Source organism: Oncorhynchus gorbuscha, linkage group LG16, assembly GCF_021184085.1.
Source record: "Oncorhynchus gorbuscha isolate QuinsamMale2020 ecotype Even-year linkage group LG16, OgorEven_v1.0, whole genome shotgun sequence".
NCBI classification, from domain to species: Eukaryota; Metazoa; Chordata; class Actinopteri; order Salmoniformes; family Salmonidae; genus Oncorhynchus; species Oncorhynchus gorbuscha.
Genome location: NC_060188.1, coordinates 62354928 through 62373321, shown reverse-complemented (window position 1 = coordinate 62373321; position 18394 = coordinate 62354928). Strand labels below are relative to the sequence as shown.

General features: G+C 41.9%; 1 protein-coding gene and 1 long non-coding RNA gene across 5 annotated transcripts in view; both read left to right on the top strand.

Moving 5' to 3' along the window:
• The window catches only part of LOC123998604 (cytospin-B-like), a 187965-nt gene that overhangs the window by 121795 nt on the left and 47776 nt on the right, over positions 1 to 18394 (top strand). For all 4 annotated transcript variants that reach the window (XM_046303616.1, XM_046303618.1, XM_046303617.1 and 1 more), the window contains 7 exons: positions 3203 to 3276; positions 3408 to 3583; positions 8332 to 8528; positions 10743 to 10849; positions 11720 to 11792; positions 12030 to 12174; positions 15276 to 15378. In XM_046303616.1, the coding sequence (XP_046159572.1) occupies positions 3203 to 3276; positions 3408 to 3583; positions 8332 to 8528; positions 10743 to 10849; positions 11720 to 11792; positions 12030 to 12174; positions 15276 to 15378 (875 nt within the window). The remainder of the gene's footprint in view (positions 1 to 3202; positions 3277 to 3407; positions 3584 to 8331; positions 8529 to 10742; positions 10850 to 11719; positions 11793 to 12029; positions 12175 to 15275; positions 15379 to 18394) is intronic.
• On the top strand, positions 4579 to 7788 carry LOC123998606. Its single transcript, XR_006832294.1, has 2 exons — positions 4579 to 5078; positions 5734 to 7788. It is a non-coding gene; the product is annotated as an uncharacterized LOC123998606 (long non-coding RNA).

The window sequence follows — 18394 nt, the reverse complement described above, 5'->3', positions numbered from 1 at the left end:
AGTTATATCCCGGCTTTACTACGAGCACATCTGTCTCTGTCCTACAGACCTGTTTGTGCAGTTTAGTAAAAAACAATGTTAGAACTAAATATGTGTAGCGGTCAGTATGCATTGTTTGAGTTATTTTATCTGGTTAAATCAAATCAAATATTATTGGTCACATACGCATGGTTAGCAGATGTTAATGTGAGTGTAGCGAAATGCTTTTGCTTCTAGTTCCGACAGTGCAGTAATATCTAACAAGTAATCTAACAATTCCCCAACAACTACATAATACACACAAATCTAAAGGGGTGAATGAGTATATGTATATTTGAAGTCAGACGTTTACATACTCCTTAAATACAGTTTTTCACAATTCCTGACATTTAATCCGAGAAAAAATTCCCTGTCTTAAGGTCAGTTAGGATCACCACTTTATTTTAAGGATGTGAAATGTCAGAATAATAGTAGAGAGAATGATTTATTTCTTATTTCTTTCATCACATTCCCAGTCAGTCAGAAGTTTACATACACTCAATTAGTATATGGTAGCATTGCCTTTAAATTGTTTCACGTGGGTCAAACATTTCGGGTAGCCTTCCACAAGCTTCCCACAATAAGTTGGGTGAATCTTGGCCCATTCCTCCTGACCGAGCTGGTGTAACTGAGTCAGGTTTGTTGGCCTCCTTGCTCGCACACACTTTTTCAGTTCTGCCCACACATTTTCTATAGCATCGAGGTCAGGGCTTTGTGGTGGCCACTCCAATACCTTGACTTTGTTGTCCTTAAGCCATTTTGCCACAACTTTGGAAGTATGCTTGGGGTCATTGTCCATTTGGAAGACCCATTTGCAACCAAGCTTTAACTTCCTGACTGATGTCTTGAGATGTTGCTTCAATATTTCCACATCATTTTCCTGTCTCATGAGCCATCTATTTTGTGAAGTGCACCAGTCCCTCCTGCAGCAAGCACCCCCACAACAAAGCACCGCGCTTCATGGTTGGGATGGTGTTCTTTGTCTTGCAAACCTTCACCTTTTTCCACACTGTCACACCATAACAATGGTCATTATGGCCAAACAGTTCTATTTTTGCTTTATCAGACCAGAGGACATTTCTCCAAAAAGTACAATCTTTGTCCCCATGTGCAGTTGCAAACCGTATTCTGGCTTTTTCTATGGCGGTTTTGGAGCAGTGGCTTCTTTCTTGCTGATTGGCCTTTCAGGTTATGTCGATATAGGACTCATTTTACTGTGGATATAGATACTTTTGTACCTGTTTCCTCCAGCATCTTCACAAGGTCATTTGCTGTTATTCTGGGATGGATATACACTTTTCGCACCAAAGTGCGTTCATCTCTAGGAGACCGAACGCATCTCCTTTCTGAGCGGTATGACGCTGCATGGTCCCATGGTGTTTATACTTGCTCACTATTGTTTATACAGATGAACGTGGTACCTTCAGGTGTTTGGAAATTGCTCCCAAGGTTGAACCAGACTTATGGAGGTCTACAATTTATTTTCTGAGGTCTTGGCTGATTTCTTTTGATTTTCCCATGATGTCAAGGAAAGATGCACTGAGTTCGAAGGTAGGCCTTGAAATACATCCACAGGTACACCTCCAATTGAAATACATCCACAGGTACACCTCCAATTAACTCAAATGATGTCAATTAGCCTATCAGAAGCTTTTCTGGAATTTTCAAAGCTGTTTAAAAGCACAGTCAACTTATTGTATGTGAACTTCTGAAACACTGGAATTGTGATACAGTGAATTATAAGTGAAATAATCTGTCTGTAAACAATTGTTGGAAACATTACTTGTGTCATGCACAAAGTAGATGTCCTAACTGACTTGCCAAAACTATAGTTTGTTAGCAAGAAAGTTGTGGAGTGATTGAAAAACAAGTTTTAATGACTCCAACCTAAGTGTATGTAAACTTCCGACTTCAACTGTACATATATGTATATGGATGAGCGATGGCCGAGCGGCATAGGCAAGGTGCAGTAGATGGTATAAAATACAGTATATACATGTGATATGAGTAATATAAGATATGTAAACATGATTAAAGTGGCATTATTTAAAGTGGCATTGTTTAGAGTGACTCGTGATCCTTTTATTAAAGTGTCCAGTGATTGGATCTCAATGTAGACAGCAACCTCTCTGAGTTAGTGATTGCTGTTTAGCAGTCTGATGACGCTCTGGGAGAGCCTTGCGGTTGTGGGCGGTGCAGTTGTCGTACCAGGCTGTGATACAGCCCGACAGGATGCTTTCGATTGTGCATCTGTAATAGTTTGTCAGGGTTTTGGGTGACAAGCCAAATTTCTTCAGCCACCTGAGGTTGAAGAGGCGCTGTTGCGCCTTCTTCACCACACTGTCGCCCAGGAACTTAAAACTTTCCACCTTCTCCACTTCTGTCCCTTCGATGTGGGTAAGGGGATGCTCCCTCTGCTGTTTCCTGAAGTCCACGATCATCTCCTTTGTTTTGTTGACGTTGAGTGAGAGGTTGTTTTCCTGACACCACACTCCGAGTGCCCTCACCTCCTCCCTGTAGGCCGTCTCGTTGTTGTTGATGATCAGGCCCACCACTGTTGTGTCGTCTGCAAACTTGATAATTGAGTTGGAGGCGTACATGGCCAATGCAGTCGTGGGTGAACAGGGAGTACAGGAGAGGGCTGTGCACACACCCTTGTGGGGCCCCAGTGTTTAGGGTCAGCGAAGTGAAGATGTTGTACACTCATTGCATATATCCATGGTGAGACTAGCGACATGTTTGTTTAAGTATGAGTTATGGATATAGCAATGCAGATTTAACTGATGGCAATAAGCATGATAACCAAATAATGAGAAACACGATTTGAATGGATATATGCAATGAGTGTACAAAACATTAGTAACACCTTCCTAATATTAAGTTGCACCCCCTTTTTCCATCAGAACAGCTCATTGAAGTGGATTTGACATGAGACATCAATAAGGGATCATAGCTTTCACCTGGTCAGTCTATGTCATGGAAAGAGCAGGTGTTCTTAATGTTTTGTACACTCAGTGTAGTAGCCATGTACTACCACTAATATAAGAGGCAGTGTTAGATGTACTGTACACATTAATCAGACTAAGATATGGCTGCAGTTCCTCCACTTGTGATATGCACCTCTCATGGATGTATTCTGTGGTTGCTGTTTTCAAAGTAATGGCATATTTGTCTTTCTTTATAGACCAACTCAAGAAGCTGGAGGAGCAGAAGTCGGAAGTGGAGAGGCAGCTGAAGATCTTGAGTAAACAGATGAAGGTAGGAGTGATCTGACTGTTAGTGGTTTTATACTTTCGGGTGCTTTGCTGGTGGTTAAGATGGTCAAGGTTTGTCACTGCTATGATGTGAAGACAATCATAATGCTCATGGTATACTGTGTGTGTGTTCAGGATGAGACGGAGGAGTGGCGGCGGTTCCAGGCAGACCTCCAGACAGCCGTGGTGGTGGCCAACGACATCAAGGTAGAGGCCCAGCAGGAGATCCGCTCTCTGAGGAGGAGGTTACAGGAGGAGCAGGGGCGCAGCGCCAAGCTCTCATCAGACCTGGAGCTGCAGAAGGGAGTCAAGTATGTACCGTATGGCTGGGAGGGTTTAGTACATTCAGCAGGGCAATTCAATTATGGTCCTCGGGGGCCGAAAAACACTTCTGGTTTTTGTTTCTACCTGATATTTGCATTTACTCATCTCATGTCCCAGGTCTAAATCCGTCCCTGATTAGAAGGGAAGAATGAAACCCAGAAGTGTAATTGACCTTAAGGGGCCAGATTTGAAAAGACCTAAAGTATACCTCCTGTACTCATCCCTCGCGCCTCTATCCAACATCCAATCTCTTATCCCTTTACTTAGCCTTTCCCCTCTCGCTCCCTCTCAGCACTGGGCCCTATCTACTCTGTCCTGGAGCTGCTGCTACTCTTGGGCTTGCCATATCCCACTGATTGTGCGTGTGTTCAATATTGTGGTCAGTATCATATAGGATGCCGTATGGGAGGCTACAGGGAGCAGAGCTGGAAGAAACATTTTGAATTTCAATATGCCATTAATCGGTTCCCTTTCAAGAGGCTTCCCCAAAAATTCAGATTTGACGTCACGTTACCTTGCCTGCCAATATTTGCTAAAAGAGGATTGGCAGGCAGTCCCCTCCTGCAGTATCTCTGTCTGTCCATCTGGTTCCTGCTGCAATATTCTGACTGCTCTACTAGTCTGTCTACCACTCACCACCACCAACTGTAACACACTGGGCTAGCAGTGGACCCTAGCACTTCACTGAGACAAGCTGCGCTGTCTGAATAGTGTAGCACTAATATAGTGGTCTAAGCTCTACCTAGAAAGGCTGCTGCCGAGATAGCACTGACAGCAGCACTAAACTTTTTGAGTCAGTTCTCGTCAAAATGTAAATTGAGACAGACACTTTAGGAACCATAACATAAATCCTCTGTTGTGTTTCATGTGGCTACCTATACACCACGGGTGGGCGACATATAGCCAGCAGGCCAGATCCGGCTCGCGAGCTCGTTCAATCTGACCCGGGGTAGGTTTGAGTAAAACAAATATAATTTGGGGCGACTGTTGAACGTCTAAACTATGTAGAAAGTATGTTGAAATTATAATGGACTTATACGTGTTCAAATGACGACCATCTCTCCCGATGTTGCCCTCAAGACTAAATGATTGCCCACCCCTGCTGTACAACATGACCTGTTGTGCCAGGGACGTGATTGGTCGGTGTGTTGATGAAAGCTCAGCCCATTGGTCCTGTGTCTCCTGTGCAGTGACAGTGGCAGTGACAGTATGATGAGAGGCAAATAAGGCCAGTATTGTTAATGCTATACATACAGCGCTCATCAGATTTTGTCTAATATAGTTAGTTAATAGTTTCTAATATAGCCTGCCTGACATAAAACATGTAAACGTGTAAATTATAACGTAAAGAAGAATGCAGTACTTTACTTTCCCCGTACGTACCTGCGACGTAACCAGACCAGAAGCTCCCCTCCTCCCTGAGATCGTTTGTTCTCTCAAGGATGTCCCTCTCTCAGACATGGTTCCTTATAGAAAGCCCAGGTGAGTCCACTGCACTGCGAGCTCGATGAATGCTGCCTTTAGAGGGAATGCTACTGCTGATCTAGAACTTCTGACTTTCCTTCCTGCACTGCTTCCGCTGCTTCTCACTGATTGTCTGTCTGGTTCGCTGACTAGCTGACTGACAGCTGCACAAACTATTAGTAGTCTGTGTCCTTTCATTTGGGTGGGCTGGGGTTTGCTTTGCTTAATTTCCACTGTAAAAAAAACCCTGCTACTAAACATTTATTATGGTACTTGGCGCCACCTGCTGTTCTTTTGAATCAATCCTTTATCTAGCCTCTTGGTTCCTCTGGAGAATTGTCTTGTAGTATGACATGGAATGATTTATTTGTACTCATGCTATCACTGCTTGATCAAATAAACAACATTTGGTCTGTATAGCATTGTATACTGATCTCAGACATGTGGAAGAAACACAGATCAGATTTTGACTTCATTAGCCAGTTAAGAGATGCATGGTGAGAGAGAGAGAGAACAGACAGAGGACAGAGCCTTAACTGCAGTGTCTTTAGAAAAAGACTGTTGTGACTACATACAGTATAATTGTCCAATGCAAGTACATAGCTTTTTAAGAGGGTATCTTTCCTATTTATTGCAATTCATGTTGTCTCTGTGTTTCGGTCTTGTTTTTCAGACTCGGGGCTGGAGCCAGTTTTGATACCAAGACTGCAGTAGAGGGGCGGTAAAAAAGTCCACCCACATAACATCAGGACCCTCTGAAGACAGACTGACAGTATTATTGTACACAGTTGCTTTGATCGGTATTACCATACAAACTTTTCCATCATCTGGTATGTCATTCTGATGAGTTTATTAGCAAGGTTGATTGACCAGTACAGATGCAATATTTGCTCCAGACAGAGAGACAGAGTCAGACTGTAGTTTACTGTTAGTTTACTTTCTCCGTGAGATCTTTCAATCTATTGTTTGCAATGTTTTCAGTGGTATTTGTTTTTGGGAAGCTCTACTCTCTATCTGTCAAGAGATGATCTGATATGATAGGAGGAGTTTTTTGCTTTTAGACACTTAAATTGCCTTAGTGGTGAATATTCACTTACTCAATGTGTTGCTAAATATTTTGAGAATTAGACACATTTTTTGTTTAGTTCTCTGAGGGTTGACTGAAACCAAAACAGTCTGCTTATCCACTGGAAACTGCCAGCTATTACTATGAGTCATATTCATGTTGTAAGTTAGGTTTCATTACTAAATTATGGGCCAAATACAACTTTGAAAAGCCAAACAGACAAACTTTTCAAGTTATTTTTGTTGGTCAGAGTTGGTTTTATTGGTCTTTTGGTAGATTACTGTTCTAATACTCATTTTGTTCAAGTTTCCTATCAGTTCTGCACCTGTGGTTATTATTATGATCCGTTTCTCTAACTGACAGTTTGGAATATCTATTTCTTAAAAAAGCTTGGATTATATATATTTTTTTAATTATGGTAATAACCAAAATCAGTTCACTTTAAGTGTGTGAGATTAGTCATGGCTACAAAAAATGTGTCATGTGCTCTGGTGTTCAGAATGTGAATCTGATAATATGTTGTGATAATTGACCACTAGATGGCGATATTTAACAGAATATCAAGAATGTTAAAGTATCAAGAACCTGCACTGGTCAGTGGTCCTAGGTTGTGTGTGTAATCATCTGGCTACTGTTTAAGTTCAGCTCACCAGTTTGAGTTCTGCCTCCAGACAACAACACTGAATCACAGACAGTATATTATTACATTATCACTGATAATTATCACATCATCACTAATAATGTCCACACAGGAAGGCCGCCGTGCATTTAAGCCATAAGGGTAATCAACTGCTGATCACTGCCCAATTCAGTCCTTACTGCCTTAGACTTACAGCCATGCCTAAAACTCACAATTTCAAAATGTCCTGTATAGTATCTCTTAACCATTATATTTCACTCTAAACTTCAGCAGGCTATATCAACAAAATATATTTTGAATGCTTTATCACTCATTTTGAAGTCATTATAATTTATTTAACCTTTATTTAACTAGGAAAAGCCCATTGAGACCCAGAGTCTCTTTTTCAAAGGAGACCTGGCCAAGAAGGCAGCAACAATCAATACATGACATAATTAAACATACAACAATACAATACAACAACACGATCCAGCCTAAAAAAACAAACCCCATCAGGTCAAATAAAAAGCCTCTAGTTTCTGAGTACTGCTACAGGGTAAACGTTGGATCACTGAAGTGATGCTGGTGTTGTGACACCCATTAGAAATGTATAATGACCAACTGCCATCCTGTAAACCTCAGGTTATAATGACTATTATTACAGAGTAACAGGACTATTCAGTGGTTGCAGTCATACAAAAGCCATAGTACTCGACCAGAAACAGACAGACGTGCTAGTAATGTTTAACTTTGAGTACTGTCGATATTGCCAAAGAAAGACCACCTTATCATAAGACATATATGGTGGTAACTGTGTGGTGATTATACCTTTTTTCTGTCTGTGAACTGCTCAACAGTTCAACAAGTGAATGTGCAACTGTTTAATTTAACTTTAAGGTTCAATCTTATTGAGACAGATCAAATATACAATGCTGTTTATTTAGAGAAATACCGGTAGTCAATGTAAGGTGTTTGTCCATCTGTTTAAACTTTTTTTTATTTCATCTTTGGAAAGTCAATAAATGAAATGACTCTAGTCCCAACTTTGTCTGCGTGTGTTTGTTTGAGTTCATTCTCTTTGGGAGTTCTACTTCCTCCTCACCAGATTCCTTACTTCAGTTCTATTCTCACCCCTTCCCCATCCATCCATCTGTGACAATACTCTATCACTTACTCACTCACTCAGGCTTTGTCCAATGTCCATAAGATACGGATGGAGTGAACTTTGTACCTTTTTTTATTTGCACTTTTGGGTGTTAGAACCAGCTATTGACTGTTCCATCATCTGAAGGCCGAACTGTACATACTCGTACACAATATGCTTCTGATCAGTTGTGCAAATATTTCATGCAACAGTCAATGCGATGGGCAAACATCATCTTCAATCATTACCTTTCTTTAGAACATTGATTGACGAAATAAATACTGAACCATTGTTCTGATAACACCTACTTAGTAAAATAATGTTCTGATAAAAATCCCTGGTAAGGTGTATATATAGCCTCTCACTGTAAAAGCACTTCTACCTGCTATGTGTTGTGCCATAATGTATACTGTGAGCATCTCTTCCCCTTTGTCTTTCTCAGGTTGTTGCATGATGACTCTGAGAGTTTCTCAGATGCAGATGGCAGTCCTCACTGGTGTGGCATCTCCATGACCCAGACCACCCAGACCCAGTCCACCTCCTCGCCCATTAACACCAACGGCAACCCTGCCTCCTCCCCCTCAGAGCCCGGAGCCACCGTCAAAACCCTCATCAAGTCTTTTGACACAGCTGTACAGAGTAAGCACAGAACATCCCTCCTTCTCACTCCTCCACACAAGCCCGGCAGACCTGGGTTAAAATATGATTTGTTTTCTTTCAAAGTTATTTGAGTATTTGACTGCACCTCCCTGGGTTGCCAGGTAGGGGGTGGGGTGGTTGGACTATTCCATTGGTTCCAATGCACCAGGAAAGTTCAGTCAAGCACAGTCCTCTTTACAGATATCATACCTGACTTGTCTGCACAATAGGAGAACAGCTGGCAGCCTGTCTGTCTGCTTAAGATAGATCTATCATGTTTATACAGTGGAGGCATGTATGGTCACCTATGGTATGCTCTGCTGTCCATGTGACTGTATTGATTGTATAGCTCACTCTAATATATCTACTGCTGTACATATCATTTTTTGTATAATTTTAGATATATACAGTATAAGAATAGATTGCATTTGGATTACTGATACAGTGTTATTTGGGTTGTTCATTGAATTCGTTTTGACATTCCTTGATTTCTTGTTTTCGTTTTTTATTATTTGCGTACTTGTTCGACATTTTACTGCACTGTTAGGTGCTAATAACACAAACATTTAGCTGCACCCGCTATAACATCTGCGAAACTGTGTACGTGACCAAACTGTGTACGTGACCAATATGTCCCCGAACAAAGGGGGGGTCAAAATCAAAAGTAACAGTCAGTATCTGGTGTGGCCACCAGCTGCATTACGTACTTCAGTGCATCTCCTCCTCATGCTCTGCACCAGATTTGCCAGTTCTTGCTGTGAGATGTTACCCCACTCTTCCACCAAGGCACCAGCAAGTTCCCGGACATTTCTGGGGGGAATGGCCATAGCCCTCACAATCTGATCCATCAAGTCCCAGACGTGCTCAATGGGATTGAGATCCGGGCTCTTCGCTGGCCGCGGCAGAACACTGACATTCCTGTCTTGCAAGAAATCACACACAGAACGAGCAGTATGGCTGGTGGTCATGTCAGGATGAGCCTACAGGAAGAGTACCACATGAGAGAGGAGGGAAGAGAGGTCTTCCCTGTAACACACAGCGTTGAGATTGCCTGCAATGACAACAAGCTCAGTCCGATGATGCTGTGACACACCAGACGGACCCTCAACCTCCAACTCGATCCCGCTCCAGAGTACAGGTCTCGGTGTAACGCTCATTCCTTTGACGATAAACGCTAATCCGACCATCACCCCTGGTGAGACAAAACCGTGACTCGTCAGTGAAGAGCACTTTTTGCCAGTCCTGTCTGGTCCAGCGATGGTGGGTTTGTGCCCATAGGCAACGTTGTTGCCGGTGATGTCTGGTGAGGACCTGCCTTACAACAGGCCTACAAGCCCTCAGTCCAGCCTCTCTCAGCCTATTGTGGACAGTCTGAGCACTGATGGAAGGATTGTGCGTTCCTGGTGTAACTCGTTGTTGTTTGCATCCTGTACCTGTCCCGCAAGTGTAATGTTCGGATGTATCGATCCTGTGCAGGTGTTGTTACACATGGTCTGCCACTGCGAGGACAATCAGCAGTCCGTTCTGTCTCACTGTAGCGCTGTCTTAGGCGTCTCACAGTACGGACATTTCAATTTATTTCCCTGGCCACATCTGCAGTCTTCATGCATCCTTGCAGCATGCCTAAGGAACGTTCACGCAGATGAGCAGGGACCCTGGGCATCTTCCTTTTGCCGTTTTTCAGAGTCAGTAGAAAGGCCTCTTTAGTGTCCTAAGTTTTCATAACTGTGACCTTAATTGCCTACCGTGCTAACGACCGTTCCACAGGTGCATGTTCATTAATTGTTTATGGTTCATTTAACAAGCATGGGAAATAGTGTTTAAACCCTTTACAATGAAGATCTATGAAGTTATTTGGATTTTTACGAATTGTCTTTGAAAGACAGGGTCCTGAAAAAGGGACGTTTCTTTTTTTGCTGAGTTTAAGAATGAAAATTGTGGCCCGTAAATTACGCAGGATGTCAGGCCGAGGGGATGGCTTCTGAGGGGAAACTTTCCTGGTTTAGCAGCAGTGATAGAGAAGGAACCCTTGCCTGTTACATCATAGCTTAAACAGCCTAACCTTAAAGGTCTAATTGCTTAACGGGGTAAGCAGATACAGTTATAGGACTCCATGGAACATCACCATGGAATACGGTATACAATGAATCTCTTTCAATTTCCAATTAAATAGCTGTCCGTGGCTAATGCACACTCATGTGTTGGGCCTTGCAGATGGACCTGGTCCTGGACACACGGTACAGATGCACTCCTCACCTAGAAGCCCTCTGAGTGGGATCCCTGTCCGCACAGCACCCGCAGCTGCTGTCTCCCCCATCCAGGTACAGTACAGGCCCTCTTCAATATGGACTACAACAGGGTTACCCAGTAGGGGTGGAGATAAAATACTGTAAAATCACCATGAAATCAGCTCAAAATGATTTTAATTAGGGGAATTGTCACATACACTGGATAGGTGCAGTGAAATGTGTTGTTTTACAGGGTCAGCCATAGTAGTGCGGCACCCCTGGAGCAAATTAGGGCTAAGTGCCTTGCTCAAGGGCACATCAACCGATTTTCACATAGTCGGCTCAGGTATTCAAAACAGCAACCTTTCGGATATTGGCCCAACACTGCTAAGCTACCTGCCGCCTCTAAATAGAGAAATAAATAGAAAATAATAATAATAATAATAATGTAAATAAAGAAACATATGTGATCGTATCCCAATGTAATCAAGGTTTGAAATCAATTTGCAGTGAACAAATTATTTATACTATGTTCCGACCCACGAATTGTGGACCCTTGTACTAAAATATCAACCAATCTGTCATTGGGCTCCTAAGTGGTGCAGTGGTCTAAGGCACTGTATCTCAGTGCTAGAGGTGTCAATACAGACCCTGGTTCAATTCCAGGCTGTATCACAACCGGCCGTGATTGTGAGTCTCGTAGAGTGTCGTCCGGGTTTGGCTGGGGTAGGCCGTCATTGTAAAATAAGAATTTGTTCTTCACTGACTTGCCTAGTTATATATACATTTTTTTATCTGTTTATTACCGACTTAAATGTATAAAGCTTTTGTAAAGCCTTTTAAATACATTATAACCATTACTAATAATGTAAAGTGTTACAAGTTTGGTTGTCACTTTTTTATCATCATGTGTGTAGGACATGAATAGGACATGATATTAATGTTTAGTTTTTGTTTCTGTAGAGGCAATCGTCTATCAAACCGCTCTCAAAGACACTGGAGAAAAGGATTAACCATGGAGAGTTCTCTCATTCAGGTACGTGACACTGTAGAGAGAGCAAGTATAAAAGCACAGATACTGTATATATATAACTTTGTAAAACACCAATTAGATCAAAACGCTTCTTTATCATTGAAACCAACCCATTCTGGCATCTTGCCTTCATCAGCACATTTGACTAACTACAAACAGTCACAACAGTCACATCCTTTGCACATCCTCCTTCCCCCTCTACCTCCCCCGTCCCTGGTTCCTGATTCCTGTGTTTCCCAGATAAGTACGGGGGCTCTGGGGATGAGCTGAAGCCCAGCAGCCTTATGAGGAAGAGTCCTTCCCTGGAGTCGGTCATCAAGTCCCCAGCAACCTTCAGCAGCCGCAGCCACTCCATGAGCTACAACAAGAACAACAGCAAGCTCAGGTGGGCCCTCCTCACTGCACATTTAGAGAAAGAGCCCACACAACTACAGTGATCACAGAAACATACACACATGTATCACTTGTAACATCACACATCATCACCGGTTCATACACATACAGTAGATCAGGGGTTCCCAACTTTTCCTGGGGGGGTCGCAGGACCTTCCATGATTTGAGGGGTAAACAAACTATTATTTTGGAATTTTTTTAGCACCTTTCTATAAACCGATCAATAACGACACATAACCCTGCGATGCTTTAGGCTAGAAACAAGAGGTAAACTGCCTGAGGTAGACGTGATTGCACATGGGGAGATCTTTGGTTTGTCTCTATGACATTCAGAAGCTGAGCTATGACCTAGTCAATAAATATTACATTTTTTACTTTGCTTGAGAAGTAATGTTATCAAATGTGTGACTGTCGCTATCAATTCACTTTCTGTTCATATACATTCTAATATTTGGTAGTGGAATAACATTTGGGGAAATCCGGTCTTGACTTTGTATTCCTTATCAAAAATTATTATTATTATTGTGATTAAACAGCCTCTAAAATATGTCAAGAGTCTTGTTAAACTATGTAGAATGGCTTCAAAACAACACATTTCCCTAGGTCCCTTAAATTAAACAAAATCAAGTGTGACATACAAATGTGAAAAAGAGGGCCCTGGGGAATAAAATGTTGGGAACACTTGCACTAGATGCGGTGTTTCCGTTGCAGTCATTTTGCTGTGGCGCTGCGCCATGGGAAAATCATCGCCTCCATGCCCCAATAATAAGGAACATGAAAAAATATTTCTGCCGCGGTGCACGAAAAACCAGACGCCCCATAGTAGAATAGCTTATCTATTTACCTATTCTGGTGACATAAAGTGGTTTCTGTGAGAGGTACAGTCGGGGGGGTGTTACCCCAGGTGGTAGATACGTTACCCTATATTCACTGTTTTTGCAAGTTCTTTGGTACATAAAATGAATCAATATCAGCCTAACTAGTTAAAATATCACATTTGATTAGCTATATGCATGGTCCAATGTTAAAATAATAACATTTTTTATATATTTTCTCATTTAACCAAACCCTAACCGGACGACTCTGGGCCAATTGTGCGCGGCCCTAGGGGACTCTCAATCACAGCCGGTTGTGATACAGCCTGGAATCGAACCAGGGTCTGTAGTGACACCTCTAGCACTGAGATGCAGTGCCTTAGACCGCTGCAACACTCGGGAACCCCAAATAATGTTATTGGTCTCATTTCTGGAGGTGGAAAGTACATTTTAGGTGGTATCAGCTACACATTTTTTTCCAGAGGAAACACTGAGTAGATGACACATGCAGATACACACCCACAAACTTTCATACATATTCATACTGAGAGATCTTAACAGCCATGCACTTGGTGTTAGTCATACTATTCATACTAGATCAGTAACAAGCTGCCAGCGTGTTGATCATATTGTATCTATCACCGAATTGCCCCAGTTTTTACTGACTGTTACGTCCTAAATGGCACCCTATTCTCTATATTGTGCACTACTTTTAACCAGAGCCCATAGGGCTTTGGTCAAAAATTGAGCACTATATAGGGAATATGGTGCCATTTGGGACTTACACACTGACTGAAACCCATGGTTTGATACTGAGAGTCCCGAGAGCCTTCTGTTCTGGTGCGCTAGTAGACACAGTAGAAGTAAACTTGGAAGAGATGAGTCAGAGAGAAATGTTAAATAAACAGCAGATGACATTTGTTGTGACTACCGAACTCAAGATTCATTAAGCATAATAAGTCTCCATTCAGGCCTCTTTCTGCTTTCTCATCACCCAGCCATCAAACAATACATTAAAACCATTTAAATATAATAAATTGGAAGGTTGTGCAGGACTACGGTAGATGAAGGAACCAATCTATCTGTTCAGACTGTTAGAGTATGTATCTGGTCAATATGTCAGTGTATTATGTTTGTTGTTTATAACTTTGTGTTATATGTGAAAATGGGATTGTATTATACATTGTATTTTAATTTTTATGGAATCTTGGAAGATTAGTCCAAATGAGGACTAAATTAAAATAAATTAATAATAAAATCAAAATCTCTCAAAAACAATCCCTTCAATACAGGAGATACATCGCATATGTTTACGGTCACATAGTTTTTCATTGTTTATCTAGAGCTAATGACAAACATGCATAATTAATGTGATTTCGAGGGTGACCCAATGTCATACTATTAAACTCTCAACACACACACACAACACACAAACACTAGATTGTCTAGATCTCTACATTGTCACGGACACAAACAACAGTATGTGAACATTTTTGTTGCTCCGCAAATGTGTTTATAGTTGGTTTTGTTTTCGCAACTGGATGTCACCAGTGAATTCATACACTGGCTTTTAAAAAGCAACATTTGATATGACAATTCCCGATTCCCCAAGCTCTAGTATGTCGTAACATGATGAAATAAACTAAATGTTTTAGTGTTCAAACTGGACCATGTAGCTCAGTGCGACCAAGGACTCTTTATGTTCCCATGGCCAAAGAGACAACTAGCTTTCATTATGACAGCCCAGGAGATCACATCAGCGACTGTGTGTGTGTGTGTGTGTGTGTGTGTGTGTGTGTGTGTGTGTGTGTGTGTGTGTGTGTGTGTGTGTGTGTGTGTGTGTGTGTGTGTGTGTGTGTGTGTGTGTGTGTGTGTGTGTGTGTGTGTGTGTGTGTGTGTGTGTGTGTGTGTGTGTGTGTGTGTGTGTGCCTGCGTGTGTGCCAATGCCTGTGTGCGTATGCCTGTGTGTGTATGCCTGCGTGCGTATGCCTGCGTGCGTATGCCTGCGTGTGTATGCCTGCGTGTGTATGCCTGTGTGCGTATGCCTGCGTGTGTATGCCTGCGTGCGTATGCCTGCGTGCGTATGCCTGTGTGCGTATGCCTGTGTGCGTATGCCTGCGTGTGTATGCCTGTGTGCGTATGCCTGCGTGCGTATGCCTGCGTGCGTATGCCTGTGTGAGTGCATGCATGCATATTTGGAGACCCAACACACAGGTCAGATGCCATAACTTTTGTTTCCCTCTCTGTCATTGGCTGCGTTGTCTTTCCGCGGTGTCAGTGTGGAAAGAAAGGACCCCTTGGCTGCACTGGCGCGGGAGTATGGGGGATCTAAGAGGAACGCTCTACTGAAGTGGTGCCAGAAGAAAACAGAAGGCTATCCGGTAAGGGCCCTGGGTCAGAGACCTGTCTCAATACATAACCCTATCAAATTCCTGTTTCTTTCTCTCGCTTTCTCTCTCCCCGTCTCTCTGACCCTCTCACTCTCTCTCCTCTCTCTCTCTCTCCTTTCTCCCTCTTTTTCTCTGTTGCTATCTCTCTCTCTCTCGCTAGATATCAGGCATATGTCATGCAGGCCATACTGTGCAGTGAATGTTCCTAAAAATCCAAGGTTTGGTGGGGAACACTTTAGTATAGGAAAACCCATCTTAAGATACTATGTCCTTATTAGTCGCACATTGAGACAGATTATGAAGAATCTCTTTATTGTTTAACTTGCTCTTTATTAAATACAAATAAATTATTACATTTATTTAATATGTCTTTATTATGACTAACAATGAGGTTATTAAAGATTGGCCAATAACACATGACTTATAATGTTAAAACACAAGTAATAAAGGCCTAATATACAGTATAAGTAATAAGACCAAATAAAGGCCTAATATATAGCTAATAAGACCATATAAAGGCCTTATAGCTAGTAATATACACACTTACAAACAACAAATTAGTGACTTATTTATATGTGCACGTATTTATAAAGTGTTACCCAAGGCTGTATACTATAAACTGTGCTTCTCATTGGAACATGTTGGCTTAAAGAGCTTATTGAGGTTTTAGGCTGTTTTTACATAATAGTCTGCCGTGTTTACACACAGACAAACCCTCACCTCACCTGTCCTCACTGTGTGGATATAAGATGATATCATTAATGTCAGCAAATCATCCTCAATGCAAAAGGATCCAGTACAAAGAATACAGTGGAACATGTGGGTGTGTGTGGGGGGGGTCCTTCTGTAGCTCAGTTGGTAGAGCATGGCGCTTGTAACGCCAGGGTAGTGCGTTCGATCCCCGGGACCACCCATATGTAGAATGTATGCACACATGACTGTAAGTCGCTTTGGATAAAAGTGTCTGCTAAATGGCATATATATATATATATATATAAACAAAGGCTAAGAAAGGAGGGTCGGGATCTGCCTGGTCTCTGCACTGTTCTCCCTCTTAACTAAATTCCATCGCAGTATGGGGTGTGCTAGCTAGCTTACAGTAGCACCAAGGCTGTGACTAAAATGGCACCCTATTCCCTATATATTGCACTAGGGTGCCATTTCGGGCTAAGCCCAACACCACTACTCTACTTAGCCTAACAATGGCCTTGTCCAAGGGTTTCAGTTCAATTAAATGACAGACTGCTGTACTTTGCTCAACTAAGCACACAGGTCAATAAGGATATTAAAACTTCTTTAAGGATCGGTGTTCTGCTAGCGAAACAACTTCCGGTGAAATTGGTGGGCGCTCAATTCAAATAAATAATCATAAATATGATGGATTTTCAACATGTTGGTACATATAAGTGTCTCATATCGGCTGAATGCTTAAATTATTGTTCATCTAACTGCACTGTACAATTTTTAGTAGCTATTACAGCGAAAACATGCTAAGCGATTGTTTGAGGATGGCTCCCCACATCAAAATATTTCATACATTCACATATAACGATGAAATATTCACGTTTTGAAAATCTTCCTCTGATTTGTCATCCAAAGGGTCCCAGCTTCAACATGTAGGGTCGTTTTGTTGGATAAAATCCTTCTTTATATCCCAAAAAGTCAGTTTAGTTGGCGCCATCGATTTGAGTAATCCACTCGTTCAACTTGCAGAGAAAGGAATCCGAAAATCTACCCCTAAACTTTTTTCAACAAGTCAAAATACATTTCTATTTACTCTTCCTTCTTTACTCCCCTAAAATGTAATCAAACTCTTTTTCTTTCGGAAAGAAATATGTTCAATAGGAAACCGATTTTAGCAGGTGGATAATGTCTTCATGGCACGCACAAACACGAATTTCCAAGACTGTGTCCTTCTAAAACGGATATTTCTTTCAGACTGCTGACACCTTGTGGAAGCCATAGGAATTGCATCCAGGGAGCTAATTTTCATTATGACCTTTCTCTTGCATTTCTAAGAGGACTGTCTCTCTCAAAAAAGATTCTGGTTGGTTTTCTCCTACCATATCTATTGCGTTATATTCTACATTATTTTAACATTTCTACAAACTTCAAAGTGTTTTCTTTCCAATGGTACCAATTATATACATATCTTAGTTTCAGGGCCTGAGCTACAGGCAGTTTACTTTTGGCATGTCATTCAGACAGGAGGTGGAGAAAAAGGGGCCTAGCCCTAATTAATACAAGGTTAAAGGTGAATAAAAATAGACTAGCTTTAAAGGATTGAATGAGTTGTTAGATCAATAGAGTTCCTGTTTTTAGGCATGTTTGATGGTGAAATGAGTCATCCCTCCACCCTGTCCTCTGTTGCCATGGTACCTCGTTCATAATTCTGACTCACTGCTGATGTTCCTAAGACACCGTAAATCCACTGTGATAAAAACAGCCAACCTTGATAGTTACAGTAGATACGTTTATTTCTCTAGCACTCCAACTGAATGGACTCTACTGTACAATGGCTGTATTTGCAGCTATGATCTACAGGTAATACTGCAGAAACATCCATGTGTTTTTGTGTCAGGACAACAGCCGTCCATGTCTAAATAATTAATTAATTATTGAATTCATTCATTCATTCATCTGTATTTGATGCCATGGGCATCAGTTTCGAGGTCTAAAATTACATTCCATCTCATGGCACATCCCAGTAGTAGGAACAGATATGGCCACAGGCCTTCTCTGACCACACGGCTGCCTGGGAAAGGAAAATGTTACTGCCAGAGCACAATATGGGCCATAAATTGAGCTTAATATCAGGCCGGCAAAGGTCAGAGCAGACAACCAACTATGTTCACCGTCATGGCCGACCTGCCCTGGTCCGACAGAGGCCCACTAATGACCTGCTAATGTGTGGAGACAGACAGCCTGTCACAGTCAAAATCTCTTCTTAAGGCTGTTGGCTAGCCAGGCTGAGGCCATAATGTTGATCGCGTTACACAGAACGGGA